We start from the raw sequence: 19,461 nt of genomic DNA on the forward strand, positions 1-19,461 counted from the left end.
CCTTCTATGGGTAAACGGGAATTTTGATAGGAGTAGACAGGTTATTTTACTTCCATATTTGATACTGGTACAGCTGCTACTAAATACTGGGTTCCATTCCGGTGTGTGCAACATCCAAAGGATGTTGTAAAATTGGAAAAGCTTCAAAGAAAAGCCATGAGAATAAGTAAAAGATTGGAAAACAGGTATTATAGCGATAGACTCAAGGAACTCAATCCATTTAACGTATTAAAGGTGTCTTGATTAAAGTTTGTAAATACAGTAAATACATGGGGAATAGAAATCTGGTAATAGAGGGTATTTCTGTCTAGCAAACAGACATGTAAAAAGATCCAATGACTGGAAGTTGAAGCTAGACAAATTCAGATTAGGAAAAAAAGCACACATTTTTAAAAATAAGAGAAATTAACAACTGGAACAATTTCTATATACTCTATTAAGATGTCTGAAGTTTGAGTAAGACAAAGGCGATGTTGTAGGGCAGGGAATAGTATTTTAAAATTTTGTACCTACAGTTCAGTCTCCTTTGTTTGAAGATACACCCACTTTCCACATTGACACTAGGCGCTCACATGGCACCAGACAATAACCTGGCATCAGTTATTAACTCCATCTCTCAATTGGACGATACATAATGTTTCTCGACCAGTGGCATGAGTACCCTTAGGGATATTCGATAGAAGACTCGGGGGTACAACAACAACTGAAATTTGGAGAAAACTCAATTTTTGTTTTAAGTTTTACAGGCTTTATTATATTTGTACTTTTTATACCCAAAAATTTCATCACCCACACAGCTAAGATTAAGTTGTTCAAGCAAAAGTGTTGCAATGGTGTAAAAAAATGGTGTGTTTCTGAAAACTGTAGGTACTGGGGGTACTTATAATTTTATTTAAAAGGGTACTTTATAAAAAAAGGTTAAGAAACAACAGCAACCCGATATTCCTATGTAACTTACAAAACTAGAATAAAAACAGACAACAGAAGCATTTCTCCTCAGCAACGAAGGCTACCATAAGCACATAAAATGTGTCCTCCACTCCATTCATAGCTTCTCAAAGTATTTCAAGTCTTGTTCAAGGTCAGTTACTTCTACTTGTATATTATTGCAGCACTTATGAATCTTAAGCATGGACCAGTACGTCACTTTGCTAAGCAATGTACAAACAGAACAAAAAGATGGCCTCTCCCGCAAGGTGTTTATAATTTAAGTATTAGGTAAGAGGTAGCAGATGGCTAGAGACAGATATATGGGGAACTACCAGGAAACAATGATATAATGTTGGTCACCATGACAGACAGAGGTCTCAGCACACCAGAGACAATCTTTATTAAGACTTTTCTAGGCATCCTAGTAAAAGAACACTTGAGGGATTTGAAAGAGGGTGATGACAAGGTAACTTTGAGGGGGTTATCTAGATGTTAACTAGACTACAAGTTTTTGTTGGAAAAAGGTATGCAAAATGTGCTCCACATTTTGTGTACCTTTTTCCAATTCTTTTGTCGGAAAAGGCTTTTCTGACGTTTGGTCCGTCTAGACTAGACTAAATGTCGGAAAAATCCCCTCTTTTGAAAGCCCCCTTCTTCCTTGTAGAACGAGGAATACAGGGGCTACTGAAAGAGCGCATCTGCTCTTCCGTAAAAGAAAGTGGAAGCACAAATGCGTTCCCTGGATATGGCGGAGTTTTTTCAAGATACCAGAAGTATCCCAAAAACCCCCTGAAGTCTAGCCATACCGTAAGAAATGCTCCCAAATATCAGATCAGTAAAGGAGAAAGCACAAAGATGCTTGCTTCAGAATTTAATGACCAGTTGGAGGCAGGAGCTGCTATCTCAACAACAAATAAAAGATGGTAGATCAGGTGAGGACAAGCCAGAAAGGCTTTGAAAGTGATGACAATTAAGCTTATATTTCATGTGATATGGAAGATGGAACTATGAAAGAATACAAACAGAGGGGTGACAAAGTGACAGGCTAGAAAAATGGTCTTTGCAACGGTATTATATATGGATATGAGCAGGGCAAAATTGCATTTGTCAAGACCAAAAAGAAGAATATTGCAGGAATCGAAACATAAGATAATGAGATGCTGGATGAAAGAGTTTTAGTTGCATGGACAGACAGGAAAGGCCATTATTTTATGAGACGTTATGCAGACAGAATCTGTAAGTTTAGATATAGCGTAGATATGAGGACAGAGAATTGCTGAAGATGACACCTAAGTTATGGGCCTGAGTAACAGGCAGGAGGTGGTACTGTTCACAGTAAGAAAGAAAGGAAGTATTAGGGAAGACTGGTGGGGAGTTAGGGAAGGAGGAGAGATTTAAAAGCTCTCTTTTAGCTATATATAGCTTGAGCTGCCAGCAAACAAGGTGTGAGGGATAGGCTACGATTTAAGTTTAGACAGAAGGAGAAAGATCTGGGTAGAGACAGTAGTTGAATTTGTATTTGTAGGTGAGATTGCCCAGAAATATGATGTAGAGGGAGAAAAGAAAAACAAGAACACAGCTCTATGGTTGCAACCCATATGCCTGTCTAAGTGTGTGGAAGTATTGGCAGACCACCACATGGGGGGGACTAGTGATAGAGCATGGGTGGGCAATGATTTTGATGGGGGTCGCTCCAAGAATGTGGGGCTCTGTGATGAAGGTTAGCTGTAGAAGGAAGCTTGGCTAAGGGATTGGAGCATAGGAGGGAGTGTGGAGTCTAGGAAGGAGTTTGGGAAAGGAGGCAGTTGTGACCGGGGTACTGGATTGAGGTGCAGGGGGTTGGAATATGAGCTAGGGCTGGAGGAGATTGTGGTCTGAGGCAGAGAAAAGGGATGCCATTAAGGAGAGAGCATGTGGGGACCCAATACAGGCAGTCCCCGGGTTACGTACAAGATAGGGACTGTAGGTCTGTTCTTAAGTTGAATCTGTATGTAAGTCGGAACTGGCATCCAGATTCAGCCGCTGCTGAAACTGATCAGTTTCAACAGCGGCTGAATCTGGATGCCAGTTCTGACTTACATACAGATTCAACTTAAGAACCCCAGGCGTCCCCAAGTCAGCTGCTGCTGAAACTGATCAGCAGCTGATTCCAGGAAGCCCGGGGCAGAGCAGCTCTGCCTCGGGCTTCCTGTAGTCAGCCGCTGGTCAGTTACAGCAGCGGCTGACTTGGGGACGCCTGGGGCAGAGCAGCTGGGGTGCTGCCGGGTTGGTCCAGTAGCGCCAAGGAGCGGTGCTGCGGGACCAACCGGCAGCGCCCCACCTGCTCTACAACAGTCCCCGGGCTTTGCTCCACGTCTCCCTGGTCTGCTGGGGGGGGGGGTACTGGCTGCGTCCCCCCCCAGCAGACCAGGGAGACGCGGAGCAAAGCTGCAGAGGACCCGGGCCGGACCGCGGCGCTTCCAGATCAGGAAGACCAGGAAGGAAGACCAGATCAGGAAGACCCGGGTCCTCCGCCGCTTTGCTCAGCGTCTCCCTGGTCTGCAGACCAGGGAGACGCTGAGCAAAGCAGCGGAGGACCCGGGCCGGACCCACGGCGCTGATCTGGAAGCGCCGCGGGTCCGGCCCGGGTCCTCCGCCGCTTTGCTCCCCGTCTCCCTGGTCTGCTGGTTCCCCCAGCAGACCAGGGAGACGGGGAGCAGCTTTTTTCGCCCCGGAGGAGGCGGGCGGCAGGACCAGGCGTCCCGCCGCTCCACTCCTCCGGGGCGAGAAAATCCCCGTTCATAACTGCGGATCCGACATAAGTCGGATCCGCGTAACTCGGGGACTACCTGTACACCTGCTCCCCCTTCCTGGAACAGCAGGGGAAAGGGATGGCATGGAGTAGGGAATGTGTGAACATGGATATGCCTGCTGCCTCCTCCAGATGTTGAGTCTGACAAGGAAAAAGGGAAGAGTGTCCCCCTCCTGACAAAGTTTCCCCCCTCCTCCTTCTTTGGGCACCACGGGTATGGATTCATGGGCCCGGGGCAGTTCCATCAGGGGACTGAAAGTGTTCCAAAGTGACTGAGGTTGTCATGGGAAGCGGGTAGGGTTACCAGATGGTTTCAACAAAAATACCAGACACACTTGACATTACATCACAATATACATTACATCTTATTTAGGAAATACCGGACATTTATATTTTCTCAATTTGTTTCCTGAACAGAAAGATAAAATACTGGACTGTCCAGTTCAAAACCGGACACTTGGCAACCCTAGAAGTGGGCCTGCTGAGGGCAGCTTAACCATGTGGGAGGAACCACCCCAGTTCTTTGCTCCTCCCTACCATAAACCAGTGCTTATGGCTTTTTTCTCTTTCACAGTTTAATATTTGCAGTTTTTAGAATGCTTAAGGTTTTTTGCAGGTTTTTTATCTTATAGAGCATCAGGAGAGCTGGTACCAGCTGAAGAGCAACAGAAACACTATGCTTCTAGTGTCACAACAAAGTTGAATGCTCTGTGTTGCATGTTCTTTGTTCTGTGTTCAGTGTTGCATGTTCTTGTGATGGGTGTCCTGTGCTAGCATTGCGGTGTTCGGGGAAAGAGGGATATAACACAATAGGGTACACTTCTTTTCTTCTACTTCCCCCATCACCAATCAAATTATCAGTCACACTGCCTTTGGTCCCCAATACCTCAGGTTTATTTTTGATACACATTTGCATTGTTACCTGTTCTTCTATTGTTAAACTATTTTTAGTTTCTCTGATTATCATTTTGTTTTTGTTGTTGATATACTGGTACATTTTCTTTATTGTTAATTCTGATTACTATCTTGGTATTGTCAGTTATTTTGTTTATTGTAAACAGGATATCTGTATGGGAAATCCAGAAATTGTCCTAGTAACTGAACTTTGTGGTCACCAAACTTTGGAGTGACCAAGGGACGGATAGTATAATGTTGCAAAAAAAGTCTCTGCCTGAGCTGTTATTTGATCTTACAGTTTACTGTATTTCCAGAAAATGCACGTGTAAGGTCCTGCCAACATATGACTTAGAGATTGACAAAAACCGCCTGCTGACTGCATTGCTGGGGGGGTGGGAGGGGGAGAGAACCGCGCAAATTGTCTTCTAAGTCACTTCATTGCTGAAGGCTTGTCTGCATTGCCTTTTAAACTATGCAACTCATTGTCATCTTTGTAAAACCTTGCAACTTTGTAATTCTCAGCAACTTTGCTTGTAACTTGCTCTAAACTGCATTCTCTGGAGTGAATGGGGGTGGGGTGGGGTGTGTGAGTGAGTGAGAAAAGTTGCAAGACTTTGCACATGGTGATGAATCATTAGACTGCTGCTCTGCTGGACCCAGGGAAGTCTGGGCATGCTCTCTGGTGACAAAGATGGATGAGTCACAGGAACTATACAGAGACAATAAAAGGATAGAGCACGTAGAAGAGGGCCCCCTCTTTCTTTTTCCTCTTCCTGAGAAACTCCTCTTTCTACAGCCAGTTTTCTTTCCTGACCAACTCCCCAGCCATGATCAGCAGACAGACCCTCCAGAACCAACTTGCCTTGGCTCCTTCTGCAATCCATATTCCTGTGTAAGTGTGTGAGTGCCTGAGGGCAGGAATGAATGTGTATGAATGAGCGAATGAATGAAGGTGCGTGTGTGCTTGTTTGTTGTGTATGTGAGAGAGATAGCTGGTTCCTTCTTTAGTTTAATCCTTTGATGGCATCTCTATCTTCTTTTGATTATCAATAAACTAAAGAAGTGCAACCCTGGGTGGTCTCCAGTGGGAATTTTTGGGGGTAACATGTGGAACCCCCAAAGAAATTTGGGGGAAAGGAGGATGAGAAGGCTTGTCCAAAAGATATGCTGAAGGAGCAATTAAAGATGAGAGGAAATCACATGGAAAGGACAGACACACAAAAGCCAAGAGAGGACGATATTTCAAGAAAGAGAGCACAAGTGCAAGTGCTAAAGATTGCTGACAAGTCAAGGAAAATAAGGATGGAGTGGTGCTTGTAAGATTTGGCTATGAAAAATGTCATTAATGATGCTGGTATGAATGGTTTCAGTTGACTGCCAGGGGAAGAAGCAAGACTGAGGAGTTTCTAGGATGACAATGCAGAAAAGGAATGCCAACAACGATCAGACAATACACTCAAAGAGCTTAGATCTGAACAGGACATTTAGTGATAGATTCACAGCCAAATGGAGTCAAGTGTATTTTTAAATGAGAGACTAAAGCACTCTTACATTACAAGGGAAAAGATCCAGAGGAGAGATGAAGTAGATGAGTAAAGGAGAAGATGAGAGTGGACACAAGAAAGATAGGAGGTGGCAAGCATAGGAGTTAGAACTGGAAACTAGAGCGCTTGTGTGTCTATGGCAGGGAAAAAGGAGAAGAAAGACTGGCAAGAAAGAAAGGACAGCTATGAGAGGGGGAAGAGGAAGGTCACATTCTATTATACCCAAGGGCTACGTCTACACTGGCACGTTCTCACGCAAAAACTCTTTCGTGGAAGTTCTTCTGCAAAAGCTCTGTCAGAAGAGAGCGTCTACAGTGGCATGTGCTTTTGCACAAGAGATGTGCTTTTGCACAAGAGCATCCATGCCAGTGTAGATGCTCTCTTCCGCAAGAAAACTCCAATGGCCATTTTAACCATAGGGCTTTCCTGTGCAAGAAATTCATGTTGCCTGTCTACACCAGCCTTTTCTGGAAGAGCTCTTGCTCAAGAGGGCTTATTCCTGATTGGGAGCATCAGAGTTCTCGCACAAGAAGCCCTGATTTTATACATCAGAACGTCAGTTTACTTGCGCAAGAACACACAGCCAGTGTAGACAGCCAGCAAGCTTTTGTGCAAGAGCGGCTGCTTTTGCGCGATATTGCACCAGTGTAGACACAGCCAAGGTGTTCAATGGCTTGGTCCTACAATATCTAGAAGGCCACCTAAAGCTCCCAGATGAAGACACTGTTTGACAGTTTTGCTCCTTTAGCACAGTGGAACTCTTTATAATGAGGGTATAGTTTATCTGTGAAGGAGCCAGAAATTTTTCAGTAGTTGATCTGAGACTGTGGAAAAAACTATTCCAGGAACTAATGATCTTCACAAACCTCACCACATTTCAAGTATAAGGCAGGCAAATTGTTAAACCTTGCCCTCTCTATCAAATACAATTCAAGATGTATACATTCCAAAACAAGTCATCATATTGCAGAGGATTTTCCCGGAGTAGAGGACAAGAGAACAAAACATGTGACAGGTGTTAGCCTCTTTCCATAATAAATATACTACTAGAAGATGCTCAATGTGGAATAAGAACTTACAGAAAACAGAATGGCATAGACCTGATGATTCCAATGATCCCTTCTGTACTTTAAGTCTATGAATCTACTGGATTGGTGCTCTCAAAACAGCATTGAGCCTTTTGCCTTAGTTGAACATGTATACGCTGTAGATTAAAGTATAGCATCTAATTTTTTAAAATTCAGTTAAATATTTAAATTAGCTCAGAATTGCTGCTCCTCAGAATGAAGTAAACTGAAAGCACTGCCAATCACTAGCCTCATCCATAAACTGAAATTGTCACCTTTGCCAATTTACGGGCCAATCTGAGGCTTCGTCTACACTGTAGCCTTCTTGCAGAAAAGCTTATGCAAACGAAGCTCGGCATGGAATATCACCACGCTTCATTTACCTAATTAATGAACAGCCGTTTTTGCACGAGAGGCTTCTGTGCAAAAAAGAGCAGTGTAGATGGCTCCTTTTTGCGCAAAATCCCCCTCTTGCGCAAGAGGGAGTTTCTGCGCAAAAAGGAGCCGTCTCACCAGCTTTTTTTTGCGCAAAAGCCTCTCGTGCAAAAATGGCTGCTCGTTACTTATGAAAATGAAGCGCAGCGATAGTGCATGCTGAGTTTCATTTGCATAAGCTTTTCCGCAAGAAAGCTACAGTGTACATGTAGCCTGAGGGATTATATGCATTCATGCCACCTAGCCCTGCCCACATCACTAAAGAGATGTATGGGGCCATGTCTTTTTAAACAGGATGATGTATTTACTTGGCTTTAAAATATCACAATATTTGGTTTTGCTCTGTTCCAAATTTAGCGGTATCTAACCTTTTACATTTCATAGCTCCTCAGAGTACGTCAACAACAAGTATTCTACATTCTATATTCCATTTATTAAATTTATTTTGCATACTTAGTTACAGTATTTTTTCCACAGTTGTAGCACAGTTTTTCGAACTCCTGGATCTACAGAGGATGCATCATAGGTCCTGAGATTAATGTGTAAGGAGGAAGAGAAGGGTCAAGGGTAGCTGTATTATCTTGTTGATGGTTCATACTCATTTTTGCATAAGACATCCAGATGTCCGTTGGAACCCTGGCAGTATAGCTCCTCATGCTTTGACACCATGGAAATCAAAGTTAAAGGATGCTCAGGTCACTGAGGCATATCTACGTCTCAATGCAAATGTCTCTATGCTTTCAGTGCACGCAGAGGTTTGGTAGGTTTGGAGACCTTTCAGATCTTCCTCCCTGCCCCCAGAAAGCGATCTATGGCCATGTGTGTACAGGTTGTCAGATAGCCTACTGCATATCAGGAGCAAAGCTGCAACCTAGCAAAGTTTCTTCTCTTCTTCTTTGCTTTTCTATTGAATTCTAACTATTTTCCTAACTCTATGGGCTGCCACCAACACCATTATTAGATTTAAATTAAAAGTGTAGATTTCTTTATAATAATTCAAGAGAGAAAGGGAATAGGCACATATAAATCTGAGTTGGAACCACAACATGACTACAGGCTATAGTCTATCTATATGTAGAGCCATGTACTGGCATGCAGGGAACCAAAACTCAGGCCAATACTTTGCTTCTAATGAGGGTCATATGATCTGTTATAGAGGAAAGACATTCATCCCTTCTAAACAACCCAGGGGCAGTACATTTGAGTTTGAGTTATAACCAGACTTCTACCAAAAGGAAGAATTTCTAAAGTTAAACTCAGTACACACTGAACAGAAAACCTTTCCCTAAGAGTTAATAATTCCATTAACTAAGTTTGGCCAGGCCTCTCTAGCTACTGACATTTGTTTAAAAAAAAATTTTTTTTTACGTTTGAATATTTTTGAAGCTGCAACTGAAAGCAGTGCAATTTAAATTCAGAAATTATAATACACAACTAAGAATAATTTTAGTATATTTAATGTGCAGGAGAGAATTTTAATATATTTCATGTGGAGGAGAGAGGGAGTGGGAAGCAACCACAAAAAAGGCTATCTCCAAGAACACTGATATAAACTTCATAATGTCTAGTAAGCACTTATTTATAATAATTTTTCCTAGTATCCTTAACACAGTCCTTTTTAATGATTTTTTAATTTCATTTCTCTTGGAACTTCTGATACTAGTTTCCCCAAACTGTTCTTTCATTCTGTTAAATATTTAAGTTAGCTCAAAACTGCTGCTCCTCAGAATGAGGCAAACTGAAAGCTCTGCCAATCATTAGCCTCATCCACAAACTAAGATTGTTAGTCTGCCAAATTATGGGCTAGTCTGAGGATTATATGCATTCATGCCATCTAGCCCTGCCCACATCAGAAAAGGATGTGTGTGTGCATGTGTTCATTGTAGCACAGAGTTCCCAACTCCTGGACCTACAGAGGATGCATCGTAAGTTCTGAGATCAATGTGCAAAGAGGAGAAGGAGGGTCAAGGATCGCTGTATTGTCTTGTTGATGGTTCATGCTCATTTTGCATGTAGGTGTAGGTTGGAATCCTGGCAGCACAGCTCCTCTGGTGCAATTTTGGGCTAATTTAAATGTTTAACAGAATGAAAAGACAGTTTGGGGAAACCAGTATCAGAAGTTCCAAGAGAAATCAAATTCAGAAATCACAAAAAAGAACTGTATTAAGGATATTAGGAAAAATTATTATAAATTAGTGATTAGTAGACATTATAAAGTTGATATCAGTATTTATAATATACAGTCTTATTTTTGTTGTGAGTTTATAAGTCAGCCACAAAATTTTGTCCCCCGAAGCTGAAACCTGGCAAAGTCTGAATTATGGAAAGAAAATTCAGAACTCCCCACCTTCCAACAAAACCCCAGCATCCACTTGAAAAAACAACCACACTTTTTTCAGCTTTCCTCCCTTTCCAGCTGATCCTTATGTTTGTGAAAGAGGACTCAGATTTTTTTTTTACCCCTTATCTCAGTCTTCAAGCACCTTGCAACCACTCCCCAATGGTGAACCTAAAAAAATAAGAGTTAAAACAATAGTTTGTCTTTACTACCTTTTTGATTTATAACTCAAAGTAAAAGGCCAGCTCTTCTTCATCCATCACTGATTTTTCCCTCCTCTGCATGATTCCTTTTCTGAACACTGATCAGGAATTACTGGTTCCGCAAATAGAGTACAACAGAATTTGTTCCCACTACAGCCTGTTCATATTGCTGTTTTATGTACTGTTTTTTATTTACAGGGAGTAGCAGGGACTACACCATGGCAAGCAATATGAAATAATACTGTAATACTGTTTGAAAAGGCCCTTAGCATATTATAGCAGGAAAATATTACAATATTTTTTTTACAGTAAAACAGTATATTACCTAATCTTGATTTGGAGGTTTCTGAATTGTATCCAAAGTCAAGAAACAGGAAGTCTGGTAAGAAGACGCCCTACTATTTTTTTTTATATGAGGTGATATGGAGTCTCAGCTTTTTTAGGATTAGGCAGGCATGAGTATGCAGCTCTTTTTACAGAACAGTTGTAAAAGTTTTAAAGCAATTCTCAATTTACATGGCCAATAACATCTAAGCAGCGATTCCCATTGATTTTGCATGATGTTTAGGATTTAATTAACTGAGACTCTAAAGGATTTTGAATCCCTAATTTAAGACTTTGGATTTGTAACATGAACGCTTCAATGCACAGCTTCAAGCACGTGTACACACATATAGCATTAACAAATATATTTGTAACTCCTTTTTTATCCCAGAGTAAAAAGAACCACTCCCCTAATACAATGTATCAGTTAGTTATCCATTTCCACAACAATTTCCCTTTCTAAATACAAATTACCTACTGGGAGATATTCCTCTTTTATCGAATCATAGAATATTAGAACTGTAAGGGACCTCAAGAATTCATCAAGTCCAGTCCCCTGCCCTCAACAGGATCAAGCACCATCTAGATTACCCTGGTACATGTCTATATAACATTTACATTAAGATTTAACAGTTTGTAGACTATCCCTCAATACTTTAAAAACAAAAATCATCTGTTGGCCCTCTGTGCCTGCCTTAGAATAATTTTTCTCAGTAACATTATTCCATCTATTTTAGATTTTAAATAATCTCCTCAAATGATACACAAAAGATGCAAATGCCTTTGTGGAACGGCTAGACTGCAGAGGTTTTTTCAGGATACATCTGGAGGTATCCCAAAAAAAACTCGTCCATGTCCAGGGAACGCGTTTGCTTTTTTTCCACAGAAGAGCAAACATGCTCTTTCAGAAGCCCCTGTATTCCACAAGGAATAAGGGGACTTTCAAAAGAGTGTTTTCTTCCCGAAATTTTGGAAAAACCTCTTCTGACAAAAGTATCACAGCTCATTTTGTGCCTCTTTTTCCAATAGCTCCTCACAGTCTAGACGTACCCATGCTGAATATAATGCTACTCTATACGAGCAATCCAATTTCTATATAAAATATTGGGTATTTTTAGATGTTCTTTTCTACTCTGATAACTCAAAAATATTTTCCTCACACGGTCTTAAAAGAATGTTTCCTATCCAAAATTCTGATGTGCCCATCTGATTCTCTCTGGACACTACAAATTGGAGATGGGGTGCAGGTCATGATGGTAAATTAAAATCCTACTGTGTCTTCACAAAATGAGCATCAAAACATGATATACTTTAATTTTTAAAAAATGTATCTTTAAAAAAGGTAATTTTATTTGCTATTTTACATTATGTTTAGAAGAACTAGATTAGGTAATTTAATATCTGTATTCCATACGCATGTCTCCCAAACTGGCAAAATACTATGCATCTATGTTTTTGTCAAGTGATATTGAATCACTCTAATTTTGGTATTTAATCTTTTTAAACAGGACGATGTATTTACTTGGCTTTAAAAATGTCACAATATTTGGTTTTGCTCTGTTCCAAAATGAGCAAAATCTAATTTAGCAGTATCTAACCTTTTACATTTCATAGTTCCTCAAAGTATATGTCACCAACAAGTATTCTACATTCCATTTATTAAATTTATTTTGCATCCTTAGTTACAGTATTTTTTCCACAGTTGATTAAAGGGTCAGTGCAGTCTTTAACCCTGCTGAAATCCATTCTTTAGTTTTACTTTTTATGACACCCCTATAAAATGTTCTGTTCACAATAGGTACAGACTTTTGCTAAACACATATCTTTTATTAAGTACTCCAAGAGCAAAGAAACAGGAAACTGAGTGTGAAACAGATACCATTACAACTTAATAAGGTTTGACCAGGAGGCTGGAAATTTTAATTTAAAAAAGCAAAACAAAACCAGTTGGGTTAAGACAATATAAAGAACTTAAGTCATATTAAAATAATTATTTTATTTTACCTTGCAACAAAATCATTTTGCATGATATTCTTACCTAAAGAATGGGCAGCTGTGGTTTTGGAGCTGAAAAATCGCCCAAGTCCTAGATCTCCAAGCTTTACTACCCCTGTAGCTGTAATAAAAACATTAGCTGGCTTTATATCTGTGAAGAGAAAAACATTTTGTAACATGTTAGCAGTAAAACCTACTGCATCATCATTAATACATGACATAAGACTTGTAATTTTACTTGTTAATCAAATCAAACAACAGTGCTCTTTCGAAAATCTTTTAAGCACTGAAAATAGTGAATCTGGGGTTTTTAAAATTCTAATTAACTTTTGTGGCTATAATTCAAGTTACTTTTACTGGTTGTGCTTAATTCACCATAACAAAACTGAACAATGAAAAACGACAAATAAAAAAGCAACAAAGAAGAGATTTTTAGTTTTATAACTACAAAACATGCACATACTGATAATAGCCACTGTTATACTGGCTTTTTAAAGTCTTCTGTTGTGTCTTCTTTAAAAAAAAACTTTCATGTTCTGTAACATACAAATAGAGAATATTTTATTTTCATGAACAGTAAATATTACTGAGGGGAATAGCTATCCGAACTTCTTCAGTGGAACTGGACTAATAAAGACAAGAAACTAAGAAAATAATGATTCATACTCCAAACATTTGCCTTTTGCAAACAACACTCAGTCTAAATATTAATCCTTTCCTTTGCAGACAACAGCAGCATGTTTTAAGAAGTACCTAACACTAGTCTGCTAAATAAGTTTGACCTGCCTCTTTTTTTTTTAAAGCTATTACTGAGCTCAAGATCAACAGCTTAACAGTTCACAAGTAGAACTTCTGAAAATCAGGTCAAGTTTATGAACGTAACAATAAACACCCTTTTTAAAAAAAAAAAAATCTTGATCTGTAAATATGTGCATGTTTTCAATTAGTATTTGATGGTGTTAATGACAAAACCATTTAACTTACTTAAGATTCCCCTAAGACAGGGTGGGCAAGACAGCCTCTGCAGCCGAATCCAGCCCGCCAAGCCCATTGACCTGGCTCACAGCTGCTCCCCACCCCCGAGGCCAATCGAGACCTGGGCACCAGAGAGCTCGCAAAGTCTCCTCTTCCCAGCAGGGGCATGCAGCACCAGAGGGTACCACCAGCTGTTCAAAACGGTTGGTGGTTCTTTCTAGGAACGTGCCCCTCTGGCAGGGGGGCAGGCACAGACTTCACGTGCTTCCACACCCCCGGCCAGTCTCCTGGCCCTGTCTTTCCAGTGCAGCATGTGACCACTTCTGAAATTCGTGAAGCGGCCCTCCTTTCAAAAATGATTTCCCTAAGACATCTTTGTCCTTTATGAGCTCTCCTCTCCACACATGCACTCACTCAGATTTTCAGCATTTCACACATGCGTGTTTATGAAAGAAGATCACAAGAACAGCAACTGTGTGGCTGGTAATTAGGGACTGTTGGATTCAAGTGTGGTTTGTCTACTGAAGAGGTGGATAGGAGGACTTAGTTTTTTCCCTGACCTAGGAGACCCTACAATAGATGGTGATACGAAATTCCAGGTCTATGAGGGAATAATTTCAGATTAAATTAGAGGTAAAGTAGTTCATGTATCACTTGTTTTCTGCAGTCACCAAGACAACTTCGAAGGACAAAAGCAGTCTAGACCTGTTCTCCTCCAGGTCCACACAGGACAATAAAAGGAATTAACAAGGGTAGGAGAGGCTCAGGGGAGCTGGAAGCTGCAGGAGTACACGACTGGGGAAGAGGATTGGAAGCAGTAGAGGAGAGTGTAGGCCAATGGCTACAGGGAGACAGCTAAGTATGACTGCACAGGAACATACAGAAGAAGGTACATACGTGTGTGAAGTGTTGGCTGGTAAGGAGAGGAGAATAGCTAGGGAGACTTGGCAGGGTGGAAGGAGCAAGGACACTGAGAGCTAGGATGGAGAATAGGTGCCAACAAGTGGAAGAGGGAACTGGGGAAGGAGAGGTTTCTGGCACCTATAGTCCCATCACTTATATTGATAACCAGACATTATTAGCAATTTGCCTGAGATCGCCAAATCCATAGCTTAGCAAAGGATGTCTGTAGTCAAACCAACCTTCTGCGCACATGCAGAATTCACGTCCCCAGCAGATTTTTCTCTCAGCAGAATATACATTCTGCTGCAGCACATCAGGGGATGCTATGGTGGCAGAAGAGAGGGCAACCACAGATTGGGAGAGGGGCAGTAGCAGCACCCTTAGGGCCAGGTGAAGGGACACAGGACGGGGGAGGAAACAGACTGAGCAGGTTGCATGCAGCTGCTGTGGGGGCCACAGACTGGGGTTCAGACAGGTTAGTGGGAGGCATAGGAGGTATTGGGTTGACAGCATTAAGTCAGGGGCTAAACAGGAGGGCCACTTGGAAACAGGATGAGGGGAATGTGGAGTCAGACGGGGATGAGAGGGGCAGTGTAGCTGAGTGGGGGCCAGAGACATGCAAAAAGGGGAGTGCAGGGACATGGTGACAGGTACAGATGTGCCTGACTGAATGGGAGAGGCTAGGGATCAGTATGGAGAAGGATCCCCAACTCCCCAACAATCCCCTTCCCTTCAAAAAATCTTTTCCATACTTCTCCCACCCACACCCAATAGCCCTGCAGGTTCACTTGCAAGCTCCTTCCCAACAATCACTTCTCTCTCAGCTCCTCTTTTTCTTCTCACTCCAGCAAAGACTTTGCATTGCTTCTGAAGGGTGTGTCAAATACAATTCCGTAGTGTAATTTAAACAAATGATTACTCAAATTTCTACGTTAATATGCCTAGTAAGAAATACCTTCGTCAAAAAACCTCCTCATTGTTTTCGTCATCTGTATTGTTAAACATACTTGCTGATGTGCATTTTGAAATAAATTACTAAACTAAATGAAAGTGGCATAATAATATTGTGATGATTTGACAAATAAAATATGCAGAACTCAGAATTTCAAATAGTGTGCCAATTTAAAAAAAAAAAAAGGTGCACAATTCCCCCAGCAGTATCCTATATCTTTTAAAAAGAAATCCTCTCTCTTTTTAAGTTCTTTATAAAAGACCTACAGTAACATTGTATTAGCTACTTGTCAAAATTGATTCTTTTAAAATCTTATTTGATATCATTTGTACTGAGCATGCAGAGTTTTTTCATATATTTAAAACTTGTTAAAAAGCAATATCTATGATCCTATGTTACCTCTATGCATGACACGACGCGAATGCATATGGTCCAATGCACTGCACAGCTGAACAAAGTACTTCCAAACTGTCCTTTCAGGAATCAACCTCTTCTGTTTCTTAAAATGCTTTATAGACAAAAGTGAGAAGTATTGAAAATCTAATACAGAATTAACTGAGAACACAGGTAAGCCCTTAATTAAAAGCTATTAAGACAATGTTGACTTAATCTAAGCAAAAGTTTTAGAAGTATTTTCAGACATGGAAGTTCAAATAAAATATTAATATATAATACACCAGCACGGGACACGCTGACATTAATTAATAAACTACAGTAAATATCCAACTGCTTAAAATATGTTCATAATTCCAAGGAAAGTGCATGTAATGTTTTCTTAAAGTTACATTTTTTTAGAGGAAAAAGCCTCAGTGGAGGGAAACAGAGGCAGAATGTTGTTATATAGAATGACTCCACTACAGGCAGTCCCCGAGTTACGCGGATCCGACTTATGTCGGATCCGCAGTTACGAATGGGGTTCCTCTCCCTGGTCTCCAGCAGACCAGGGAGAGGAAATAAAGCGGCGGAACACGTGGGCAGCGGACATGACTGTCCGCTGCCCACGCGCTCCGAGGCTTGGCTCTGCTTTGCCCCCCCCCCCCCGGTCTGCAGACTGGGGGGGGGGGGGGGGGGCAAAGCAGAGCCAAGCCGCGGAGCGCCCAGCCAGCTGACAGCCCAGAGCGTCTGGGCTGTCAGCTGATCGCGCGCTCCGCGGCTTGGCTCTGCTTGGCTCTGCTTCCCCCCCCCCCTCCGGTCTGCAGACCAGGGGGATGGGAGGGGGGGCAAAGCAGAGCCAAGCCCCGGAGCGCCCGGCCAGCTGACAGCCCAGACACGGCGCGTCTGGGCTTTCCCGCTGCCCCCGTGCTCCGTGGCTTTTCTCCAGACACCTGTGGTACAGCAGCTGGGGCACTGCCAGTTGGTCCCGTAGCGCCGCTCTGGGCGCTACTGGACCAACCGGGCAGCACCCCAGCTGTTCTGCCCCAGGCGTCCTGATTCAGCCACTGCTGGTCAGATTCAGCAGCGGCTGAATCAGGACGCCTGGGGCAGAGCAGCTTGGGTGCTGCTGGGTTGGTCCAGTAGCGCCGAGGAGCGGCGGTGCTACTGGACCAACCCAGCAGCACCCCAGCTGCTCTGCCCCAGGCGTCCCCAAGTCAGCCGCTGCTGAAACTGACCAGTGGCTGACTACAGGAAGCCCCTGCCCCGGGCTTCCTGGAATCAGCCGCTGATCAGTTTCAGCAGCAGCTGACTTGGGGATGCCTGGGGTTCTTAAGTTGAATCTGTATGTAAGTCAGAACTGGCGTCCAGATTCAGCCACTGTTGAAACTGATCAGTTTCAGCAGCGGCTGAATCTGGACGCCAATTCCGACTTACATACAGATTCAACTTAAGAACAAACCTACAGTCCCTATCTTGTACGTAACCCGGGGACTGCCTGTATATAATGGATAAAGGCCAGCTGTGAGGAAAAGTTACTACAGGAATTCCCACAATTAGGAAGTTTCTCACCACCAAAATCAATTTATCTATGTTTTTATTCTCATGAGCCTAGAATAAAGAAAACAAATACCGGGGTACACATTCAAAAAACATAAAAAAAATTAACTCAATTTTAGAAGCCACGGAGTACATAAAATTGTATGTCTAAAAATTTAAAATACTTCAGTCCATCAATTTGCCTCTTCTATTCAAATTTGTTCCAGTTAAACAGGTACACCATGTAAAACTTAACAATGTTCAAATACTGTATTCCAAGATGATAAAAAGCTGCTGATTTGAGAACCCATAACAGCCAACAGTAGAACATAAAGACTGGCAGTTTGAAACGTTGTTGCCAGATGTGGGCAAGCTTAAATGAAAACTTCCACAGAAGTCTGCTATTTGTCTATCTACAATGGAGAAAATATATTACATACTTTGTTTGAGATGAATGGTAAACAGATTAGAAAAATCCTTTAAGGATGGTAACAGTTATACCAAAAATCAGACCCTCTGTTATTAAAAACAAAACCTTACAAATACGGTAATGCTGATTGTATATGCATTTTATTGACACTTGACAGAAAGGTAATGTACAGATCAGTTATCAGTGCTTTAGGTAAATACATATATTCTGTTCAGTATCTTAAAAAAAAACCCACTGAAAATCAGACTGTAGATAGGCTGCATCCTAAAGCAACAATAAAACAGTAGAGAGCCCGGTATTACTAAAATAGCACTAGCAACATATACTGGAAATATAGTAGAGAATACAATTTTACCAAAAAGAGTAAGTTTAGTTTAAGACTATTTCAATATGAGTTTTTATTAAATGAGCCAATGCTTTTAAATCAGTTCTTTAAATATAACTTTCACTCAGATTTGGATTCAATCCAAACAACACTGTGTATCTGTTCTCCCCAGAGCTGAATTTGCATATCAGAGGATCGTTTGATGTCAACAGGAAGATGGAGACCAGGTTTCTTTTCATTTATAAACAAATACACAATACTATATAAGAATATGCACATGAAAGCATGCTTTCTTGATTCAAAATGAATTCTAAAAATTAACATAATTATAACTATGTACTTTTTAAAATCTTCAAAATGTGCTTAAATAAACTTTAAGTACAAGCAGGGATGAAAAATTCAGAAGATTTGAAGTATGCAGATTTTTTGCATCTTATCCATAAAAAAAAAAAACCTTTAAAAGTATAATGCACAATGATTTAAAAAAATATTTTTTTTAACATTTCATTAATTTGCCAGCTACATTGCTATAGCATGCTGTACACAAAATACCTCAGAAACAGCTTCAAAGTTCCAGTAATTCAAGTATTCAGTTATTCATATAAATATGTGTAAGTGAATTGCTTTAGGGGCATTCTGACCAAACTGAAGTACAGGCAGTCCCCGACTTACGCGGATCCGACTTATGAACGGGGCTTTTCTCGCCCCAGAGCTCACGGGCGGCGGGTCGCCACCCCTGTCCTCCGGGGCAAGAAAAGCTTCTCCCGGTCTCCCTGGTCTGCTGGGGCGGGTCCAGCAAAGCCGCTGGACCCCCCCAGCAGACCAGGGACACCTGAGCAAAGCCGCCCAGGCAGCGGGACTCCCGCAGCCTGGGCTGCTTTGCTCCTGTCCCCCTGGTCTGCTGAGGAGGTCCAGCAAAGCCGCTGAACCCCCCCAGCAGACCAGGGCGACAGGAGCAAAGCCGCCGCCTGAGCGGCTTTGCTCATTTGCCCGGGAGCAAAGCCACCCAGGCGGCGGCTTTGCTCCTGTCCCCCTGGTCTGCTGGGGGGGTTCAGCGGCTTTGCTGGACCTCCCCAGCAGACCAGGGGGACAGGAGCAAAGCCGCCCAGGTGGCGGGAGTCCTGCTGCCTGGGTGGCTTTGCTCCGGGTCAAACGGGGCTTTGCTCCTGTCCCCCTGGTCTGCTGGGGGGAGGGGGGGTGCAGCTAGTGCCCCCCCAGCAGACCAGGCTTTTCTTGCCTACCCCTGGGGTAGAGCAGCTGGGGGCTGCCGGGTTGGTCCCGCAGCGCCGCTCCGAACCAACCCGGCAGCACGCCAGCTGCTCTGCCCCAGGTGTCCTGATTCAGCCGCTGCTGGTCAGTTTCAGCAGTGGCTGAATCAGGATGCCTGGGGCAGAGCAGCTGGGGTGCTGCTGGGTTGCTCCAGTAGCGCCGAGGAGCCGCT

At 42.3% G+C, this 19,461-nt stretch overlaps 1 protein-coding gene across 6 annotated transcripts in view; it reads right to left on the reverse strand.

Moving 5' to 3' along the window:
• NEK7 (NIMA related kinase 7) overlaps positions 1-19,461 on the reverse strand; it is a 127,284-nt gene that overhangs the window by 18,897 nt on the left and 88,926 nt on the right. For 5 of the 6 annotated variants that reach the window (XM_075936685.1, XM_075936686.1, XM_075936687.1 and 2 more), the window contains 2 exons: positions 15,754-15,862; positions 12,568-12,675 (listed from right to left, as the gene is read on the reverse strand). In XM_075936685.1, coding sequence (XP_075792800.1) covers positions 12,568-12,675; positions 15,754-15,862 — 217 coding nt within the window. The remainder of the gene's footprint in view (positions 1-12,567; positions 12,676-15,753; positions 15,863-19,461) is intronic. The other variant, XM_075936690.1, reaches the window with a different exon arrangement.

This window comes from Pelodiscus sinensis, chromosome 9 (genome assembly GCF_049634645.1).
Source record: "Pelodiscus sinensis isolate JC-2024 chromosome 9, ASM4963464v1, whole genome shotgun sequence".
NCBI lineage: Eukaryota > Metazoa > Chordata > Testudines > Trionychidae > Pelodiscus > Pelodiscus sinensis.